Here is a 20,831-nt window from a genome sequence, read left to right on the forward strand (position 1 = left end):
CAGTCTGATTGGCCCAAATAGCACTGTCCTGATTAGTGGTTATGGAGCCACTCTGACTGGTTAGTAGAGATGCAAATGAGGATATAGCTGCTCCGCTCCAATTGGACAGGGCAGGACTCAGCCCATTGGTTGACTGCAATTCCAGGAACTCCTTTATAAGCATTGTGGGGGGGCCACAGGCATCGGTCTGAAGTGCGCCTCCGTGGCAGGTCCATCTTTCTCGGAGTCAACAGCACACATACAAACACGTTTTATTTAGTAAGCGGAATTATACTTTGTGCACATTGTAAACAAAAACTTTCTGTTGAGATAGAATGTACATATTATAAAATGTGCATTTAAAACGTGGTGTTTTTGCCCTGGCCGGTTTGGCTCAGCGGTTAGAGCATCGGCCTGCGGTCCAGAGAGACCCGGGTTCGGTTCCCGCTAAGGGCGCGTACCTCGGTTGCAGTTTGTCCCCGGCCCTGGTTGGGTTGTGCGGGTGGCAGCCACTCGATGTTTCTCTCTCTCTCTCTCCTTCCCACTCCATCTGAACAAAATATGAAAAAATGTCCTCGAGTGAGGATTAAAAAAATAAAATAAAACGTGGTGTTTTTTGGTTTTGGTTTTGGTTTGTGCCCTTAGCGAGAACCAAACCCGGGACTCTCTGGTCCGCAGGCTGACGCTCGAACCACTGAGCCAAACCGGCCAGGGCTTTTCCTGTGTGTGTTTTGTTTTTTGTTTTTTCATTTCAAAATAACTTGAGTGGCCAAAAAGCTGCAAAAACAGCAAAGAAGTCCCTTGTGCCCTTCCGACAGGTTCCCCTTCTGGGAGGGGAGCTGGGTGCCATGCTGGGAACGGTGTCCGGCGGGTCCTGGCGCCCCCATGCCCCCGTGCTGGCTCCATTCCAGATCTGAGCTTCCTTGTTCTGCTTTTGAAGTTTTCTGTTAGGGACACCCCTTATCCTTATGCTGGGTCACCCTGAGGTGGGTTCGGAGTAATTTCTCTCCTTTCCATTGCTGCTTCTTTAAAAATTATTTTTCCTTTATTGATTCGAGACAGAGAGGAAGAGACGGATAGAAACATCGATGAGAGAGAACATCGAAAGGCCGCCTCCTGCACGCCCCCCGCCAGGGATCGGGCCCACAACCTGGGCATGTGCTCTGACCGGGAATCGAACCGCGACCTCTTGGTGCAGAGTCGACGCTCAACCACTGAGCCACACTGGCTCTTCTCTTTTTTAACCTCCAGTCGTGAGACCTGAAGCTTCTCTCTCAGTCCTGCTCCTCCCGTCCCCTGCGGCTGCCTTTCCTTTGTTGTCCTGGGGTGTGGCTCCTTTCTCCTCGTTAGCTCTGGTGAGCTAACGTGAGATCTGGCTCTTCTGTGATCTCTAAATCCTGTGATCTCTAAATCCCTCTTATAAAAGGTGTCTCCGCACATTCTCCCCAAGTGAGGAACTTTCCCAGGACATTTTCTTCTGTCCTTTGGGCTGTTTCTTCCAGAAGGCTTTTGTCTGTCCTCCACCTCCCCTCCCTGCTCTGGGTCTGGTCTCCCCTGCAGCCCCCGCAGCCCCGGAGAGAGGAGCCGGCGCCCGGGGGGACATTTCTGTTTCCGTGGGGACACTGGGAGCCCATCCGGCCTCTGTGGCTTCTGGACCACACACCGGACACAGGAAGGCCGGTCTGAGGTTAGAAAAGATACAACTTGGAGCCCACACGGACGGTGACCTTGGGGGATAAACGGACCCGGTTTAGAAATCTATCACTTCCTCACGCCGTGTGGTGCTGAAATGACGAATGTTCGCCGGCTGGTGGCCCGCCAGCCATCAGAGTCGCGGCAGACAGATGGCCCTGTCCGTCTGCATTAGCACCGATAAGCCGTTTAATTTAATTTTAAAACGACTGTCGGTTGCTTAAAAGAGCAAGAGGAATAACAAACGAGGCCTCTCGTCTTATTTATCCCCGAGCAGTTAACGGTGAGACTTACCAAGGTTGTCAGTTTAATTAACTTGGGCGTCGGGGAAGCAGCTCTTATCAACAGGAGGCGGCGGACGCCTCAGGCCCGCGGACGCCTCAGGCGGCCTCTCTGGGCGGCGCTGGGGGCTCTTTGGGTTTGGGGGCTCACTCCCCAGCAGCTCTCACATCCCAGCTCCCAGCGGCTTCCCCGGCCCCATGCACTCAGGGCATCGGGGGCCAGGAGCCTGGGCCGCAGGGAATGGAACCCGCCCGGGTGCTCCAAGCGTTCTGACCCTTTGGGCCCGTTCCTCTGAGTGGTCAGGTCGTCTCGGCCAGCTCAGAGGCCTCGGCACCTCCCAGGCCCAGTTCCGGCGGCCTCTCAGGAGAAGACAGAAACGAAGACCCCTGCTCCCCACGCAGTCACTCCCCTCCCGGAGCACAGGACAGCACGGCTCGGACGCCTCCACCCGCACCGGCAGCCTCCGCGGGGTCCGTGGACGTGGGTGAGGAAACTCAATCCTCCTGGTCACTGACCCCGGGGAAAGATCAGGATTGAGAGACCGATGACGGGTCTGAGGGAGGAGTTCTCCCGGCTGTGACCGTGCCCCCAACTTCCTGGGTGTGCACCCCACCTTGACACATGGGCCTGTGTGCTATTTATTTATTTATTTTTTATCCTCACCCGAGTACATTTTTCCATTTTTTGTTCAGATAGAGTGGGAAGGGGAAAGAGAGAGAGAGAGAAACATCGACGTGAAGGGACACATCGAGTGGCTGCCACCCGCACGACCAACCAGGGCCGGGGACAAACTGCAACCGAGGTACATGCCCTTAGCGGGAACCGAACCCGGGTCTCTCTGGACCGCAGGCCGACGGTCTAACCGCTGAGCCAAACCGGCCAGGGCTGGGCCGCAACCCTTTAGACCCTTTGGTGACAAAGGCCTAGCGGGTGTTTCTCGGGACACTTCCGGGTGCAGAGTAGCCCTTCCTCCGTGATGGCCGCGCTCGGCCCTCTATGAAGTCATGTCATCCGCAGACTTCTAGGCAAAGCTTTGCAGAGGCCTCCAGTCCCCTGACCCAGGGGGTCCGGCATCCCCCCAGCTTCGGGCTGGGGGCCCTGCACAGGGTTGGGGCCCCACCAGTGTGCTCAGAACACTCCTGTCGAACACGTGAGCGAGTGACGGGCCAGGCAAGTTGCTGCTGAGAGAGACCCCGGGGTAAGGCCTCTGGCGGGGTGGGTGGGTGGGCAGGCCCAGCACCCAATTTGAGGGGTCTTGTTCCCTGGTGACCAGGGGTCTCAGATAGGAGAGGTGCCAATGGGATGCTAGGTCTCACGCCCCTGCAGCTGGCCTGGGGTTGGGCGGAGGTGAGGCCCAGATGCCGTGACCTCGTCACCCTCCTCTCACCCCGTCCCCCACGTCCTCGCTGACTGTGCTGGGCAAGGGCTCAGCCCATCACAGGCACCCCTCCCTCTCCGCGCCTGGGGTTGGGCCAGGGACTCCAGGACAGCGTGGTACCAGCACCGGAGGGGCTTCAGGCCCCGGACCCCCTCGTCCTGGGCCCTCTTGGAGGTCAGCCCTCCCTCCGGGCCCAGGGACAGCTGCATCTGGGCGTCTCTGGATTCTCAGGGCGCTCGTCCTTTGTTGGGTCCCCGGCCAGGGGCTGCACCAGGTGTTCAGGGCTACCCTGCCCCTGCCCCTCTCCTGGGGACCCCACTCCCTGGGCCGAATCCCAGCACCGCTGTCCCACAGTGTCCACTCACCGGACAGTCTGAGCCGACAAGGAAGGTGTAGTCATAAATGTTTTTATTAGACAAAATAAATTTCTGGTGCACGTGACCCCCCCCCCCAAGAGCGAAAGAGAGGCCCTGCTTTCCATCTGGGGCATCTGCTCATTAACAGCCTCTCCCGGGCCCCCGTGATCCGTTTATCACCGATGAAGCGTTTGAAACGGACGATGTGGATTTTCCTGCATCGGCCGATTTATGATCGGATTAATGAGAGAGCGGTCTGGGTGTTAGGTCTCATTAATTCTGTTTGCCTGTATCCTGCCATTTAAATGCGACTGTTGTGAAGGGAAGGAAGAAAAAGTCCGAGGCAGCAGGGCAGAGGGAAGGAACGGATCCCAGTGTGACCCCTGCCTCGGGCCGAGCGTGCTCTCAACACGAGCAAAGGAGGAAAACAGATGCCTTCAGGCAACAGAGGGCTCAGGGTCCGTGGCCTCTGCACCGCCCAGGGTGGTGCTGGGAGTCCTGAGCCCCGGATGGTGGGGACGGGCGTCGATGGACGTATGTGGCACCATGAAGGGCAAAGACCTGTGAGCTCGCCCAGCATGGGGCACACCTGGGGTGCGGGCAGGGATCCGGACCAGCGGGGATGTCCCACCGGCTCTGACCAAGTGTCCATCACAAAACTGCGCGGGGACCACGTCTGCAGCGCCACCATGAGGCTGAGAGCTGCAACTCGGCGAGTGTCCCTGCGCTGCTGACCTTGGGGGCGCTCTTCCCATTGACTTGCCTCCAGAATTCCTGCTGCAGAAAGTCTAAGCCTCAGGAGGGCTTCCCTGCTCACGAGGCAGCAAGGAACGAAGGGGGTGATTGGCCAAATGAGAGCACCCCGTGACGGTGAGCCGTGACAAAGGCCGTTCTGTTCCCTCCTGGTTATGTGGGACGAAGACCCTCACGCCAGGACCCTGCAGACAGCGCCTCCACGGGGGGGTGGGGGTCGCCCGTCCCATGGCCCGTGGACCCCGCTCAGTGACACCCAGGCCCCACCTCCGCCCTCAGCAGTCCCCGTGTTGGCAGGAGCTGGGGATCAGTGGCTTGCAGACACGGCACGCACCCCACGTGGAGGCAGCGGGAAGTTGGCTGAGATGCTGAGACGTGTTTCCCCAGATGGCAGGTTTCCCGTGAGGTCCTGTGGGGACGGCCACCAGCCGGCTTCGACGTGACCGTCAATTTGCGTAGCGAGTCGCAATGCCAGCGAGTGCAGGCAGTGAGCCGCGGTGTCTCCCGTGTGCACGGTGCATGCCCGGGACGACGCGTGTCCTCACTCCGCCCAGGAACTGTGGATTCGTGTGGACCCGGGGCCAGTCCCTGGCCAGCAGCTGACTTTTGAGGCCTCAGTCACCACCCACTTTCTGTCTCTGCCGTCGTTCTGAACTTCGGGGACGATCTGGATGAGAGAGAGGAGCTTTGGGGGACGTGGGTTGGAGCTGGCAGAACTCTCCTCTGCGAAGGAAGAAAGTGGGCAGCTTGGGGCTTCTCCCAGCAGCAGGAACCCCAGGGAGACGTGGAGCAGGGGCTCTGTGGGGTGGGTGTCCGTGGACAGGGCACCCGGGAGGGACAGATGCCACGAGTCCGGGATGGAGGACGGTGACTTGCAGAACTGTTTGTCCCCGGGCACGAGAACCAGGGACGCAGACACACACCGCACGGGTCTCCCGCTTTTGCTCTGAGCTTCAGGAAAACCCCCCTGGGACCTGGGATCCTGGGCAGTACCAGGAGCGGCCTGTCCTCTCCCTGAGACACCGCCGAGGTAAGGATGGCGGCTCCTTCCCTGGAAGGACAGCTGGGCTCTCAGAAGACCCGGCCGCCTGGCTGCGGCGAGGTGGCAGTGGGGGCTCGGCCCGGCTCGAGGCCTGTTGTCCAGAAGGCCGCCGGCCTGTCCGGGCCCCGCTGTAAGAAAGGGGAGACGCCGGCGTCCCTGGAGTCCACCGCTCTGCCCTGCGAGACCCTCTGTGCGGGAGGAGCAGGGAGTTTGCGTTGGGGAAGCTTGGCACCCACCTGCCACGGGCTCCCCTGCGGGGAGCCGACCGGCCCTGGGCCTGGGGCCCTGGACACCTGAGGCTCCACAGTCAGGCAGGAGCGAGCCTGGCCCGGGTGCAAGGGGCAGGGACAGTCTCTGCCCTGGAGTCCAGCGGTTTTCACGGCAGTCGTGAGGGGCTGTCTTGTCCCCGAGGCCCCAGGACAGCCCTGTGTGTGTGTTGGGGGGTCCTCTTCTCAGCTCCGCCCTGGAGCCCCAAATTGGCTGCATGGACAATACATGAACAGGTGGGTGTGGCCATGTGCCGATAAAACTTTATTTATAAAAACAGGCCAGGGCTGCGGGTCCTCACTGGCTGACCCCTGCCTTCGAGCAACAAGGGGGGGACGCCTGGCCTGGGCGGGGTGCTGGGACAGGGACCCTGCCCCGGACCACCGCCAGCTCTGGCCCCGGTGGACCAGACGAGGGTCTGTGTGGGCCAATCCGCTCGTCGGATGGACGTGGTCAGGTCTTTGGACCCGGCGGCTGGGGTCATCTCCCTCTCAGCCCCAGAGGCTGTGCTCTGCTTGTTCCTGGGGTCTGACCGGGCGACCAGGGAGGCGGGCAGGCAGCCAGGGCCAGCCGGCCGCCCTGCAGTTCACGGAGATTCTGCGGGGATGGACGGGGCGTCCACATGCTGAGGAGGTGCCGTCCGGGCCTGGACAGGAAACCGTGGAAAAGGCACGTGGCTCAGACCTGGGGCAGCCGGCGACGGGGGTCCGAGCTCCCTGCATCGCCTCCAGCTCTCAGGGGCCCAGTGTGCCGGTCAAGACCCGCCGACCGACCAGCAGCCCAGGAGAGGGCCCAGGCTGAGGCGGCGTGGGCCCGGCCGGCCTCTGGCTCCAGCAGGAGGGGCGGGAAGGGCCGTCGCCTCCCCCCGGCCTCCAGGTCCGCGTTTCCGGCAGGGAGGCGGGCCAGGGGTCAGTGCTGTCCGTGCTTGACCCAGTTTCTGATGGCCCACTTCTGTCCGGAGCAGCGCTGCATCACCAGCCGCAGCCCGAAGTTGGCGTCTTTGAACATCTCCACCTCCAGGCAGCGGCCCGTGTCCCGGCTCACGATGGGGCCGCTCTGCAAGGCAGGGACACTGGGTCACCCGGGCGCCTGGGGCCGTCCTCAGAGCATCCTCGGAGTGAGGGCCGCCCCACGTGGTCGTCGTGGCCACGAGACTCGGGGTCTGCGGCCACCACGCTTCTCTTTCCCCCTCGGCACCCCCTCAACCCGCCCACCCACCTGCCCAGCTCCCGGGGTCTGAGGAGTGACCGGACAAGGCGTCCAAGGGCATTTCCCAGCAGCCCCCTCGCTCCTGGCCCATCCGATTTGTCTGTGGTCAGCCCTGGGCACGGAGGGCCCTGGCCGCACCCGAGGACCCCAGGGTCATGTCCGCAGTCACCCCTGGGCACAGAGGGCCCTGGCCGCACCTGAGGACCCCAGGGTCATGTCCGCGGTCACCCCTGGGCATGGAGGGCCCTGGCCATACCCGAGGCCCCCAGGGTCATGTCTGTAGTCACCCCTGGGCACGGAGGGCCCTGGCCGCACCCGAGAACCCCAGTCATGTCCGCGGTCACCCCTGGGCACGGAGGGCCCTGGCCGCACCCGAGGACCCCAGGGTCATGTCCGCGGTCACCCCTGGGCACGGAGGGCCCTGGCCGCACCCGAGGACCCCAGGGTCATGTCCACAGTCACCCCTGGGCACAGAGGGCCCTGGCCGCACCCGAGGACCCCAGGGTCATGTCCACAGTCACCCCTGGGCACGGAGGGCCCTGGCCGCACCCGAGGACCCCAGGGTCATGTCCACAGTCACCCCTGGGCACGGAGGGCCCTGGCCGCACTGTCCTGGCCCCAGGGCTGCCTCTTGGACCCCGGCCCTCGTTGGCTCCTCCCTGCGGCCCCCTGACCCCGGAGCCCAGACAGTGCCCTGTGCTCATCCGTCACGGGCGTGCTCAGCAGTGACTCCCGGATGACGGATCACATCTGCTGCCCGGACGGGAGCTCGGCGCTGGTGCAGTGGTTGAGGACACAGGTGCAGACCCCTGGGGCTCAGGGCTGCACCAGGGGTGGAGCCCAGTCTCCCACAGGGCAGGGCGAGGACCCCGGGCAGGGAGCAGCAGGCCGTGCAGAGGGGCCCTGGGAGGGGCCAACCTCACGTCCTGCCCCCTTTCCAGGGTGCGGGGTCCACCCACTCGGGGGGTGTGCTGTGCGGGCTCACGTCCAGGGCGGAAGGCCTGGTGAGGATGGTTGGAGCACCAGGAAGGGGCTGTGAGGGGCCAGGGTCTGACCCACCAGTCAGGAGGCCACCTTTGAACTCGTCAGCTCATATGTCTGTTCTTGGGGCTCAGGATTTGAACCCAGTAGCCCCCCAAGGGCCAGGAGGGGCTGATTCCAGCAGAGCCAAGGAATCAGTCGGGCGCCCCCCCCCCCCCCGGCCTGCAGCCAGGAGAGGGCTTCCCAGGGCAGGCAGACCCTCTTCTTCCCCCTGCACGGCCTGGTCAGGAGGCTGGAGGAACTGAGAGTGTGGGCCCCCTCCTGGTGGGAGGCAGCGGCTGAAGGGTTGTGATCGGGCAGCCGGCCCCTCGCTGGCTGTGACCCTGGGCCAGTCACCTGACGTCCGTCCGTGCGAGGGGTCGCGTGGAAGCCGCTGCTCCGGCCCTCGCCGCCCACAGCTCCCCCCAGGGCCCCAGGGTCCCGTGCCGACCTGGGTGAAGTCCCACAGGCGCTGTGCCGGCCGGGCCACGTCCTCACACTTCTTCAGGGCGGGCGTGCGGGCCCCGTCATCCACCAGGCACTTGGAGTCGGGCAGGAAGGCCGTGGAGCCCAGGGGCCCCAGCTGCAGCAGGCCCTCGGCGCTGTACCGCACCAGCTGCGAGGCCGGGCAGGCGTCTCAGGTGCCAGCCTCGCGGCCGGGCCGCCCAGCGGGCTGCCCCCGTCCGCGCCCACTGCCCCGTGGCGGGACGGCGCTCCTACCTGGGACGACATCCCGTGGCAGGGATAGAGGATGGCGCGGTCATCGTCCTCCGCTCCCTGGTCCAAGCAGTAGCCGCTGGCTTTGCTGTTTCTCACCTGTGACCGGAAGCCAGAGGAGAAGCCCGTGGCGGAGGTGCCAAGGCCCGGCGAGGCTCGAGGGGTCCCCCACCTGTCCCCTCACAGGGCAGAGGGGCTCCGCAGCCACTGTCCCAGGAGAGTGAGACCCTGCACCCACGGACGGGAGACCCACGTGGAGGGATCTGCCCTGGGCGGGGGAGGGGCGTGTCCTCTGGCCAGTGGGCTCGCTGGGGACAGGCTGGCAGGCTCCTTGGTCAAGAGGACCGTCTGGTCACTGGGGGAGACACGGACGTGCCCCCCAATGAGCATGGAGACCCGTCCACCCCACACGAGTGACTGGCTCTCAGGGACGAGTCCGTGCGTGTTGCTGTCTGACGTTCACGACCCCACACACAGGCACAGGAGGGTGGGCTGGAGGGTCAGGTGGGCGGGCTTTCCAGGCAGAGGCGGTACCTCTCCGTACGTGAGGGTGTCGTTGTAGGTCCTCATCTCGGGGTACACGTTCTCTAGGTACCACTGGAAGCTGCGGCATTTCAGCCTCTGGCGCAGGGCCAGCCGCTCGGACACGTCTCCGAAGTCCACGCCCGGGTTCTGCAAGGGGGGAGCGAGGCAGGAAAGGGTGAGTGGGGGGCCTCATGACCCAGGCCCCTGCAGTGATGGGGGGCCCCAAGCTTCCCTTCCTAGAGGAGGTGGGCCTGAGAACCCCGTTACAGGACCCTCGGTGTGCCCTGGCTGTGCCCCTCATTAGCGTCCTGGGTGACTGGACCTCTCCGTCCGTGCCTCAGTTTCCCCTCAGGCTCGCTACGCATGCTCATTGCTGCTACGTATCACTGTGGCCTCGATGCCGAACTCCCTGGGAGAGGCTTCTGTGTAGAAGGGGGCGCAGTGTCCCCCTGGGGGAGCGCCCACCCCGGGCCCCCCGGGCCCACACTGCCAGGCTCAGCGGACCGGGGTGACCAGCAGAGCGCGGGAGGGGGTTCGCCTGAGGAGAGCTTGCTAGTTAGCTGAACGGCTGTTAGAAAAGGGCTGTCACTGTGGAGGTGACATTCCAGACACCGTCCTCACCGGGACGTCCAGGGCCTGGCTGCCCCCCCCCATGCCCCGCCCGGCAGCTCACGGTCATGGGGATGTTCCAGGCCATGTACACGTGGGATTTGAAGCCGTCCATCCACACCTCGGCCGCCCGGAGGGCGTTGCGCTTGGCGTAGTAGTCGATGTCGTTGTTGTAGGGCTTCCTAGCGCGCTCGATGTGCGCCACGCGGGAGCAGGGCAGCACCTCCATGCTGCCCCCACACTGCCACACCTGCCGAGCGAGACGCCTGCTGCCCTGCGTGGCCTCCCCGGGCCCCTCCCTCCAGTGGCATCGACCCTCGTCCGAGGCCGAGCCACCTGCTCAGGCAGGCAGGAGGCTGGCAGGTGAGGGGCTCACCCTGCGGGACGGCCTTGCCCCGGGGGCTGCTGGGGCCTGGGACGTGTCCTCACCTCATCAGGCAGACCGACCATTTGTGACTAGAACAAGCCCTTCCTGAAAGCAGACTTCAGTCCTCTCCCACCCTCCCTGCTGCCCCACGGGGACCCGCCTGGGGACACTCACGTGCCCTCTGAGATCTGACGGCAGGACCTTTCTCCCCGAATGGGGACCCCTAAGTGGGGACTTGGGGCTGCGAGGGCACTCCTCCCGAGCTCCCTCTGTGGGAACGACACCCTTCTTTGCCTGTGCGAAGCCCCTCGGGAGGGGGAGCCCCGGCCTCAGAGGCCCGGGGGAAGGCAGCATTGCCCTCGGTGATGGGAAGGTTTTCCCGTGGCCCCAGGGAGGCAGTGAGCCTGAGGGTTTTGAAACGGAGAAGCAAAGGGTTTCCCGTTTCTGCGCCACAGTCGGCTTTCGAGCCAGGACGCTCGTCACTCGGCTTCGTCTTGACCGTTATTAGCCTGGCCGACACGATGGATTCATTTCCCCCTAATTGGCTCTAGGACTTTCCTCATTAGGAGACGAGCAGTTGGCATTTCTGTAATCAGAGAAATGACACTGGTCCCGAGACCACAGAGTGGCTCCTCTAATTGGGGTGCGTCGATCAGAGGGGCTGTGCAGCTTCCGGGACCCTGTGCACAGCTGGGGCCCGGAAGGCCCGAGGAAGGGAGGGGAGGCTGGGCTGCACCCTGTGGACACCACGTGGGGCCGGCAGCCAGAGGCCTCAGAGAGGCAGTGGGGTGGCCTTGGGGCTGGGCAAATGCATGGACCCCGATTCCAAGCTTCCTGGGAGCACCTGTCCTGAGGTGCCCACAGCCAGTCTCTGCCCACTGCCCCTTAGGATAAGGCTGGGTGGTCCCCTGGGCTGCAGTTCAAGGTCAGACGGGCCTTTTGAATGTGAACCAATGCCAGGCTTCCTTGGCAGCTGTGAACCGATTTACATCCACATCTGCACCCATTCCCAAATAATCCACACCTGCACCTGCACCCACACACCTGCACCTGCACCCACACCCCTGCACCTGCACCCACACCCCTGCACCCGCACCCCTGCACCTGCACTCACACCCCTGCACCCGCACCCACACCCCTGCACCCACACCCCTGCACCTGCACCCACACCCCTGCACCTGCACCCACACACCTGCACCTGCACCCACACACCTGCACCTGCACCCACACCCCTGCACCTGCACCCACACACCTGCACCTGCACCCACACCCCTGCACCTGCGCCCACACCCCTGCACCCGCGCCCCCACACCTGCACCCGCACCCCTGCACCTGCACCTACACCCACACCCCTGCACCTGCACCCACACCCCTGCACCTGCACCCACACACCTGCACCTGCACCCACACGCCTGCACCTGCGCCCACACCCCTGCACCTGCGCCCACACCCCTGCACCTGCACCCACACGCCTGCACCTGCGCCCACACCCCTGCACCTGCGCCCACACACCTGCACCTGCACCTACACACCTGCACCTGCACCCACACACCTGTACCTGCACCTACACCCACACACCTGTAACTGCACTCACACCTGCACCCACACCCCTGCACCTGCACCCACACACCTGCACCTGCACCCACACACCTGCACCTACATCTGCATCACCTCAGCAGGCTCCTCGCAGGGTCTGAGGGGGGTCTTGCAAAAGACCAGGTGCTGTAACCATGGGGCAGTCCCTGGCCTTAGTCTCCACCTTGCAGAGTGGGTTCTGGGCCCGTGCTGGACAGAGGAAAGTCAGCATTTGGAAGAATTTGCCAGATTCACCTCCTGACTCCACTTCTAGGGTTGATTCTAAATTTGTGATTTAAACCCGGACCATGTCAGAGAACCGAAGACAGTTGCAAACAGCCCTGCAACGCTTCCAAGGACCTGAGATTCGCAGACGTTTGACTGTCAGACACACGAGAATGTCTCATGCACTTGGGGGGATTTCTGCTATGACAGCAGGCAACAAAAATGCTTCAAGAGAAAAGAAAAAACGTTGATGAGCGTCATGTGAAAAGGTTCAGGGGAATCTGACTTCAGGCAGAAATGGGACCGATGATTTAGTGGCGTTAATTAATTAATTAGCCCGTGCCACCAAGTCCGTCAGACGCAGAGCGCGACTCTGATAGACTTATAACCATAAAGACGTGATCTCTAGGTTCACCCTCAACGTCCCAGGAAGCGGGTTGCGAAATGGGCCACTTCAGCCCACTGTGTATAAATGTTAAAACCTTGCCTCAAATACTCTTTTCCGTGAGTAAAGGCCCCAAACAAAAATCAAAACCAAGTCATGAAGGGCGTTCCCAGCGGGGCTGCAGTGGGACCTCCGTTTGGGGCCCAGGGACAGGGAGCTCCTCTGCGCTGGGCTTCCTGATCGGTGACCAGGATTCTTCCAGAACTTTCCATCAGTTCTGCAGTCAGGGGTAGGAGGTTCGAAACCAGGAGCTTCAAGGATGGAGGCGGGGTGGGGAGGAGGGCCCGAGGCACGCATGTCGGTCACCCGGGCCAGCCCTGCCTCCCCCAGGGGTGCCCAGAGCCAGTGTGGTGCCATCCTGTGGGCCCAGCACCGAGCTGCCCCCACTTCCCCGCCCAGGGAGACTCGGGTGCCCCAAACCCCCAACTGCACCCCAGCCTCCCACATCCAGACACACACACAAACAGTTTGGGGACGGCTCTCCTCACGGACGCTCAAACACCCAGGGCCAAAGGAACAAGCTTCTAGAACCCTGACCATCCCAGCACCCCAGTGAAATCCAGCAAAAATGAACGGCTCGAAAGAGTAAAAGAAACAAGAAAATACAATCTTTTGTGTCCGGCCGGTGTGGCTCAGTGGTTGAGCATCGACCCTGCACCAGGAGGTCGTTGGTTCGATTCCCGGTCAGGGCACAGCCCAGGTTGTGGGCCCCATCCCTGTGGGGGGCGTGAGGGAGGTGGCCAATCGATGTTCTCTCTCATCGATGTTTCCATCTCTCTCTCCCTCTCCCTCTCTCTCTAAAATCAAGGAAGGAAAAAAAAAATTTGAAAAAACAATCTTTCGTTATATTCGACAGATGTGGTGCTCTGCGGCCCCGATGCCATCGAGCTCCTACGCTGACTCTCAGTTTGGGGCCTCACGCCCCCCCCCCCCCCCGGCCAGAACAAGCAGCCCGACTCCCCCAGGCCGGCCCACACTCCTTCTCCAGGGTCACTCACCCTCATGCCCAGCTCGATGTTCTCGCCACCGTACACCTCCATGCCCGGGTCCAGGAGGCCGATGTCCCCGAAATACTCCCGGTCCACCACGAAGGAGCAGCCGATCATGGCAGGCGTCCTGTGGGAAGCGGAGAGTGTGTGAGCGGGTCCAGGGGCCGTCGGGGGTGAGCACAGCCCGGGCCAGAGATGAGGGAAAGAAAAGAGAAGGAAAAATGTCAAGAAATAAGCACAGTCTGTGTTTTGTGGGCAAGCAGGGCCTTCCCAGCTTTTGGTGGAAGATTTTGCTTCAACACCGAGAGAATTCCTCTGCAGCCCGAGGGCGGAGTTTCTTCCCCTCTCTGGGACTGGCAGCCCCCAAAGGCCCCCACAGCCACAGCGCGGAGATGAAGCCGGAGACGGCTCCCTCCTTCCTGCTCCTGCGCCTGCTGCTCTGGGACATGAAATTCGTCTCCAATGAAATCAACAGAGAGAAACTGGCCCCAATCACAAGGTAAAAGAAACACTGCTCCCCCCAGGGGCTGGGAGGTCGGGGCAAGTGCTCATCAGTTTTCCAAGAAAACGGGCATTAAAAGAGCGATCACCCTGCCCTGGCCGGCGTGGCTCAGGGACAGAGCATCAGCCCTCAGACCAATGAGTCGCAGGTTCGATGCCGGCCAAGGGCATGTATCTCGGACCTGAGACGGCTGACAGCAAGCACAGGACGGGGTGGGGTACAGCTCGCCAACGCTCAGCAGGTGTTTCTGGCGTTGACTTCACAACTAAAAAAGAGAAAACTCAAGGTGATCTCTGACGGATGGAGCTGCCAGATTCCCAGCCAAACCCATCGTTGCTGCTAATGGTTTCGGTGTTGCTCCGAGTTCCAAGATGAACGTAGAACAAGCTCCCCAGGAGCGGGGGGCTGTCAGCTGACACAGAATTTATTGGTGTGAGAAGTCCAGCGGCTGAGGGTCTCAGGGTCCGAGGGGGCGTCCTGCCACCCTGGGGGGCTCCCCCACATGGGGGCAGATCTGCGCACGTTGGCGGCCGAGGGCCCTCAGCTGGACTCCTGTCTCGTAGCGGCCGAGACGGGCGTGCAGGCGCCGATGCAGGACGTGGACCACGGGTACCGTCCTCGCACGGAGATCACCCACCGCGGAAACCATTCGAAAGGCGTTTGCACGAAGCTGTCACTACCGGCCATGTAGCGGCAGCTTTCTCCTTGTACGTTAGCACTCTTGTCTGTCTGTCTCTCTGTCCTCCTCTCCCCGCCTGACCTTGTCCACACCCAGGTCACAAGTCAGAGCCAGCTCCCAGGTCCCTCCTCAGCACAGGCTGCGTCTGCATCCCCAGCCCTGCCCCAGGGCCCAGGGGCGGCTCACCTGATGGGCGCGGCCTCGTCCCCGCGGTCCAGCCAGTCCTGGGGCGGGACGATGTACATGCACCAGAGCCCCCAGTTGTAGCCGTGGGCCGCGCTGGCGTACTGCTGCACCTCGAACGTGTCGAACTTGATGTTGTCAATGGCGGGTAGCACAATGCGCCGGCGGTCCTCCCGGATCCGCGTGAGGGCGGGCTCGGCCCTGCGGGGGACGCACCTCAGAAGGGGCCTGTGTACCCCAGCAGGGAGCCCAGAGCCAGGCGGCCCTGTGGAGCATGGTCCCAGGGACCCCTGCTGCACTTGCGTGAGTCTCGCCTGCCCGGGGCAGCGCACACGTGTGGCCGATGGACATAGGTATACAAGCCCCGGGGGCCGATCTGTGACACCTCCGGAGGGCGGTCCTAGCCCAGAGCTCCCGGGGCTCAGCCAAGGGGTCACCGGGCCCCTCCCTCCCCCCACCCCACTGCCTGCCCTCCCGCCCTGCACCTGGGCAGGTGCATCCATTCACACCAACCGAGGGCCGACTATGGGCCGCACTCTGTTCTGACAAGTCAAAATACATGTGTGAACCAAAAAAATAAAGATAACCCACACCTCAGGGAGCGTAGACTGTGTCTGAGGGACAAGAAGGTGAGCGGGCGGCAGGGGACAAAGAAATGGGGGCCAGGAGGGGGACTCTCCTGGCACCTGCTGTGACAGAACCAGCCCGTCAGACAAACTTGTGTCCTGGGGTGGCGGAGGCCCCCAAAAGAGACGGAGGTCGATGCAGCAGCTGCGCCAGTCCTGGGCGTATTTCCCCGGTCTGTTTACTGTCACCTGCTGGAATTACGGGGTAATCCCCACTTCTTTGGGGTTAAGGTGGGGGGTACAGCTCAATCCTCACAGGGATGTGCCCTGAGGTCTGGCCCCTAATCAATGGTTTCTGGGCTCAAGGTGGAGAAGCCCTGGACCCAGAGGCCCCTCGCCTGCAAAGACCCTGCAGGCCGGTCCGTCCGAGGGCTATGCATCCCCGTCCGGAACGGCGCGGGCAGACGCACTCGGAGTCTGTCCGTGGGCCCCTGCCCTTACCAGCCGGTGCTGAACTCCACGTGGGCATCGAAGAAGCCGACGACGGGGGCCGTGGCCACCTTCCAGCCCTGCAGCCGGGCCCGGATCAAGCCTTCGCGCCGACTGTTCCGCACGATCTTCACCAGACCCGGGTACCTCTTGTTGACATACTGGTCCAGGTTGAACTTGAGCTCCACTGTGGGGGAGACACAGGGACATCTCGGCACCCTGACATCCTGGGAGGGGCCGAGGTCATAAGACCCGAAGTCGTGTGGAAGGTTGGGGTGCTGTGTGCCCCGATCCACATTCCATAAACATGTGACCCACAGCGGCTGGACATGACCCAAGGTGTTGGGGAGACTGCACAGAGACAGACCTGCCCCTGTGAGGCTGGTGCCCGAGGGAGACACAGACCAAGACACCAGCAAGCCCAGGGCAGGCGAGGGTTATGAAGACGGGAGGAAACGGGACTGAATTATTCAGCCGTTAAGGAAACGGTGTCCATGAGTGTGGTCCTTCCACACGACAGAACGCCACTCAGCCTTAAAAAGAAGGGAATGCGCCCTGGCCGGTTTGGCTCAGCGGTTAGAGCGTTGGCCTGTGGTCCCGAGAGACCCAGGTTCAGTTCCCACTAAGGGCGCGTACCTCGGTTGCAGTTTGTCCCCGGCCCTGGTTGGTCGTGCGGGTGGCAGCCACTCGATGTGTCCCTTTCACGTCGATGTTTCTCTCTCTCTCTCTCTCTGTTCCTCTCTCTCCCTCCCACTCTACCTGAACAAAAAATGGAAAAATGTCCTCAGGTGAGGATAAATACCAAAAAAAAAATAAAGAAGAAGAAGAAGGAAATGCTGGCACCTGTTACACCTTGAGGGCGCCATGCTCGGGGACATGGCCAGACACAAAAGGACAACTATTGCAGGAGTCCACTCATAGGAGGGACGTCCAGGGGTCAGGTCCATAGGCGGAAAGCAGACGGTGGGTGCCAGGGGCTGGGGGAGGGGGAGTCAGTGTCGAATGGGGACAGAGCTTCAGGCTGGGGAGATGGAACGTTCTGGAGATGGACGGTGGTGAGGGTTGCCCCGTCCTCACCCTGACCTCAGACTCTGCCTCCGGGATGCCGACACGCTTCCCCTTCTGGGGGAGCCGGGCTGGCCCCACTCACCGTTATCACTGTTGTCGTCCACCAGGATGACCTCCTTGAGGACCTGGGAGGGCGTGTGGTTGACCACGCTGTGGACAGAGCGCAGGATGACGGACAGAGCCTCGTTGACAAAGATGAACACCACGGAGATCTGCGGCAGGTCGTCCGCGTAGGTCATCAGCCGGCACCTGGGGGAGGCACCGCGTGGGGGCTGTGTCGGGGCCGGATGGGACGGGAGGGGGAGCCTGGTGTCCCCGCAGGAGGCCAGCTCCATGACAGAGGGGTGGCAGTACCATAAACGGGAAACAGCCGAACCCAGAGAGAGGGTGCGATCACACTGGCCTCAGAGCCGTGGACATCTGCGCTCTGAGCCTGAGCCCACTGACTCCCCACTGAAAGGCAGTCGAGTCCCGTGGGTACCACACCGAGACTGTTCCCCAGTGCCCTTGGGAGACACAGAGAAGGTGACACATCACGGTGATCAGCCCAGGCTCCAGTGGAGGGGACAGGGAACCCAGCCTGGAGCCCACATCAGCTCTGTCTGTGCCCGGACAGGCAGCACCTGCTGGCCCCACACACAGCAGGCGTGTCCCCGAACGGGTGGGCTGCGGGGACGGCGACTACCCAGGAGGCCACTGGACCAGACCGGCGTCGCCAGGGAAGCCTTGCTGGTAGGAACCACAAGCACAAACGGCCTTGGCCAGTCTAAGAACTGGGTGAAAGAGAGGAAGCTCCCCAGCTGAAGTCGGGGGCCCAGTGTGACCTTGAAGGACCGGCAATGGCGGTAGTCACTGTCCCATGGACACCGGCACAGGCGCCCAGCCCTGAGGGCTCACGCCTCAGCAAGATGCGTTCTGACAAGAAGTCGTCACTGTATTTCTCTGTCGAGGAAAAAAGTTGCAACGCACAACTTTCCTGAACTTGCAAAATGTGTGAAACAGAAAAATAAGACCCTCGAGGAAGAAAATACGTCTCAGGCAGAGGTGTGGGAGGGGCCTGGAAGGGTGAGTCTGCGCATCCTCCCGGCCCTGCCAGAGGGCATCAAGCCACCCGAGTGTCCTGCGCCCCCTCTCACCGAGCTGTTCATCCTCACACGTCCTCATACGGTTTCTCTGTCCCCTCAGAACGCCTGCCCTCTCACTGCCGTACCCCAGAACCTGGAGCTCTGCCTGCCGACCGTAGGGTCACAGCGTAAAAAATGACATAAATGCAGCTGGAGCTGCCGTCCCAGAGGAACAGCCTGGCACGTCTTAGGCCTCAAACCTTCAGATGTTAAAACAAGACAAAGTGCCCTTTGCACGGGGCCTGGAGCAACATTGTGTCCCAAAGAGCCGTTTGCAAAGATACAAGAAAGTAGACGGTGTAACTACAGACCCAGACCTTCCAGACTGGAAATTAAAAACTGTTCAGAATCAGCTGTCACTATGTCACCTTATCTGCACCCAGAGCAATGCCTTCCTGCTGCGGACATCATTGTCCCATCCCTTTCTCATCAAGGCTCATCATCTCCGTCTCCTCATCGCAACACTACCCGGACTTCTGCCTGAATCGCTGTGACCCTACGGTGGGCAGGCAGAGCTATAGGTTCTGGAGTACGGCAGTGAGGGGGCAGGCCCTCGGGGCTTGCGTTCTGGGGGGACACAGGACACTCGGGTGGCTTGAGGCCATCCGGCAGGGGCCGTGAGGATGGCAAGACGCTTGTTGCCTCTCACTCTGACCTTTAGCATCGAGAAGCATTTGCTGAGTGGATGAGAGAACAAGCGAGTGAACACGCACTCACGGGCCGACTGCTGCCGTGCTCTCGATCACCTCCCCATCGGCTCAACCTGCGCTGTCCCTGGCACGGCAGACACTCGCCACGCATTGTCCCCTGCGGAGAAGGCTGGTCAGCTCTGGGGGCCCTGGGGCTCCTGCCCCTCTTCTCTCCATGATCGGATAGGAGGCCAGGGGACCTCTTGGGACCCGTTCTCTCTCCCTGCGTCGAGAAGTCACCAGCACTCGGTGGCTATTTTGCGAGGACCTTCTATGCATGGGACACTGTTCCGGGGGCTGCAGGGCCTTGCTGTACAGGACAGATGGGGCATCTCACGCCTCCATTTGTGGGGGGCACAGAGTAGAAGCAAGTCAGCGAGCCACGCGGTGTCAGCGCGGGTGAGGGGTTGTAGCAGATCCAAGGCGGTGATGGGGAGAGCGCCTCGGGCATCGTTAGATGAGGCAGCTGGGGAGAAGCCACGAGGAGCCGGCTGTGGGTTTGGACCTGCTGGGGTGGCCGTAACAAATGCCCAGAGCAGGTGATGCAGACAGCAACAGTCCTGGAGGCTGGGTGTCCAGATTCGGGTGTGGGCCGGGCTGGTTCCCCCGAGGCTCCCTCTTCCGCACGTAGACGGCCCTCTGCTCCGTGTTCCCATGGGGTCGTCCCTGTGTGTGTCTGTGTCCTGATCTCCTCTCAGAAGGACCCTGCTCCTATGCGACAGGGCTCCCCCTAGTGACCCCAGTGTCCTCATGTCTCCTTAGAGGCCCATCCCCAATACAGCCCATCCTGAGGTCTGAGATTGGGGATTCAACATGTGGATTTTGGGGAGTCCCAATCCAGCTCAAACAAAACCCAAAGGATGAGGAGAAACCAGACATGCGAGGACTGGGGGATGAGGAACCCGTGGGGGGGGGCTGTCCCAGCATGACGGGGACCTGAGGAAGCACGCGGCAGGGGAGCCGGGCGCTTCCCGCGGGCGATGCTCTGGCTCATTGACCCCGCTCCCCTCCGCTTCATAAATCACTCCCACCACAAACATCCACAGCTCAGACTGTCACTGGCATTCATGCACTGTGACATCGGTGGCTCGTTTTGGCCCAGCACGAATTTGCATAAAAACAATCTCTTTCCCTTATAATCTCCTTCTCCATTAAAAAAAAAAAAAATGTGTTAAATACTGAGCAGAGAGGAAGGGGCATTTCTCAAGTCCAGGTATGAGCTGACAGCTAATGAGGCATAGAAACCTGTGCCTGAGACCCAGGTCACCGGCTCCGAGGTGCACGGCGGAGGTGGCCGCTGACCCGACATCGTGTGTCAGTCCGGTTGCAATTTCCCTACATGTTTGCGCCCCGACCCCGGCCGTGTGCGCCGGGGTGGACTTGGACGTGGTCTCTGCAGGGGTCCCTGTCATCTTGCTTTTCCGCCGAGTGTCAAGCTCTTGGTAGCCGCTAGACTGTGTCATTTTCGGGATGGTGCAGAGTCCATGGTCTGAGGACATCACTGGGTGTGCACGCGTCCTCCTTGAGGTGACATCAGGAGCCCCCACTCTCCCCTGGCAGGACGCTGCTGGAGCCAGGAGCCCCCGGCCGACCTGGCGGTACTGTGTCAGCGCCGGGGTCCCTGCCGGGGTTCATACACTGACTGGGTCGGCACCTGCCAGCAGCATGGTAACCGGAGCGGTGCCGTCCCAAGTCTGGCCGGTTCCGTCTTTCTGGTGCACACGGGAACCCGCACTGTGCGGGGCACACCAGGCGCTGCCCTCCGACGCGGCTGGGCTCCGTGCCACAGGGCGGCCCCGGCTCAGACCTCACATCTCACCCAGAGCCAGAGACGCCTCCTTGGCCGTGGCCCCGGGAAGATTTACGGACCCGCAGAGCAGAGGCCGCCTTCACGAAGCCCTGAACCACTTCTGAGGTCTCGGGAGGAGCGCGTGGCGAGTCAGCCTGCCCTCGCGGGCATCGCGGCCGCGGTAGGGACACTGACGGAGACGTATGGGGACGCCCTTTGTGCCGCCGAGAGATGAACACAGAATGAGGACGGGAGCTGGCGGCCCTCCCGGGAGCAGCGAGCGTCGCCTCCGGAAGGGCTCGCACACCACCT

The 20,831-nt window shown here is 62.1% G+C and overlaps 1 protein-coding gene across 1 annotated transcript in view; it reads right to left on the reverse strand.

Annotated features, from left to right (window-relative positions):
* Positions 1-6,654: 6,654 nt before the first annotated feature.
* The window catches only part of GALNT9 (polypeptide N-acetylgalactosaminyltransferase 9), a 29,209-nt gene continuing 15,032 nt past the window's right edge, over positions 6,655-20,831 (reverse strand). The window contains exons 3-11 of the mRNA XM_036276967.1: positions 17,000-17,166; positions 15,862-16,036; positions 14,798-14,995; positions 13,440-13,557; positions 9,894-10,079; positions 9,230-9,367; positions 8,699-8,794; positions 8,430-8,594; positions 6,655-6,805 (exon numbers count right to left, since the gene is read on the reverse strand). Of these exons, the coding sequence (XP_036132860.1) occupies positions 6,659-6,805; positions 8,430-8,594; positions 8,699-8,794; positions 9,230-9,367; positions 9,894-10,079; positions 13,440-13,557; positions 14,798-14,995; positions 15,862-16,036; positions 17,000-17,166 (1,390 nt within the window). The 3' untranslated portion in view covers positions 6,655-6,658. The remainder of the gene's footprint in view (positions 6,806-8,429; positions 8,595-8,698; positions 8,795-9,229; positions 9,368-9,893; positions 10,080-13,439; positions 13,558-14,797; positions 14,996-15,861; positions 16,037-16,999; positions 17,167-20,831) is intronic.

Source organism: Molossus molossus, unplaced genomic scaffold, assembly GCF_014108415.1.
Source record: "Molossus molossus isolate mMolMol1 unplaced genomic scaffold, mMolMol1.p scaffold_m16_p_22, whole genome shotgun sequence".
NCBI classification, from domain to species: domain Eukaryota; kingdom Metazoa; phylum Chordata; class Mammalia; order Chiroptera; family Molossidae; genus Molossus; species Molossus molossus.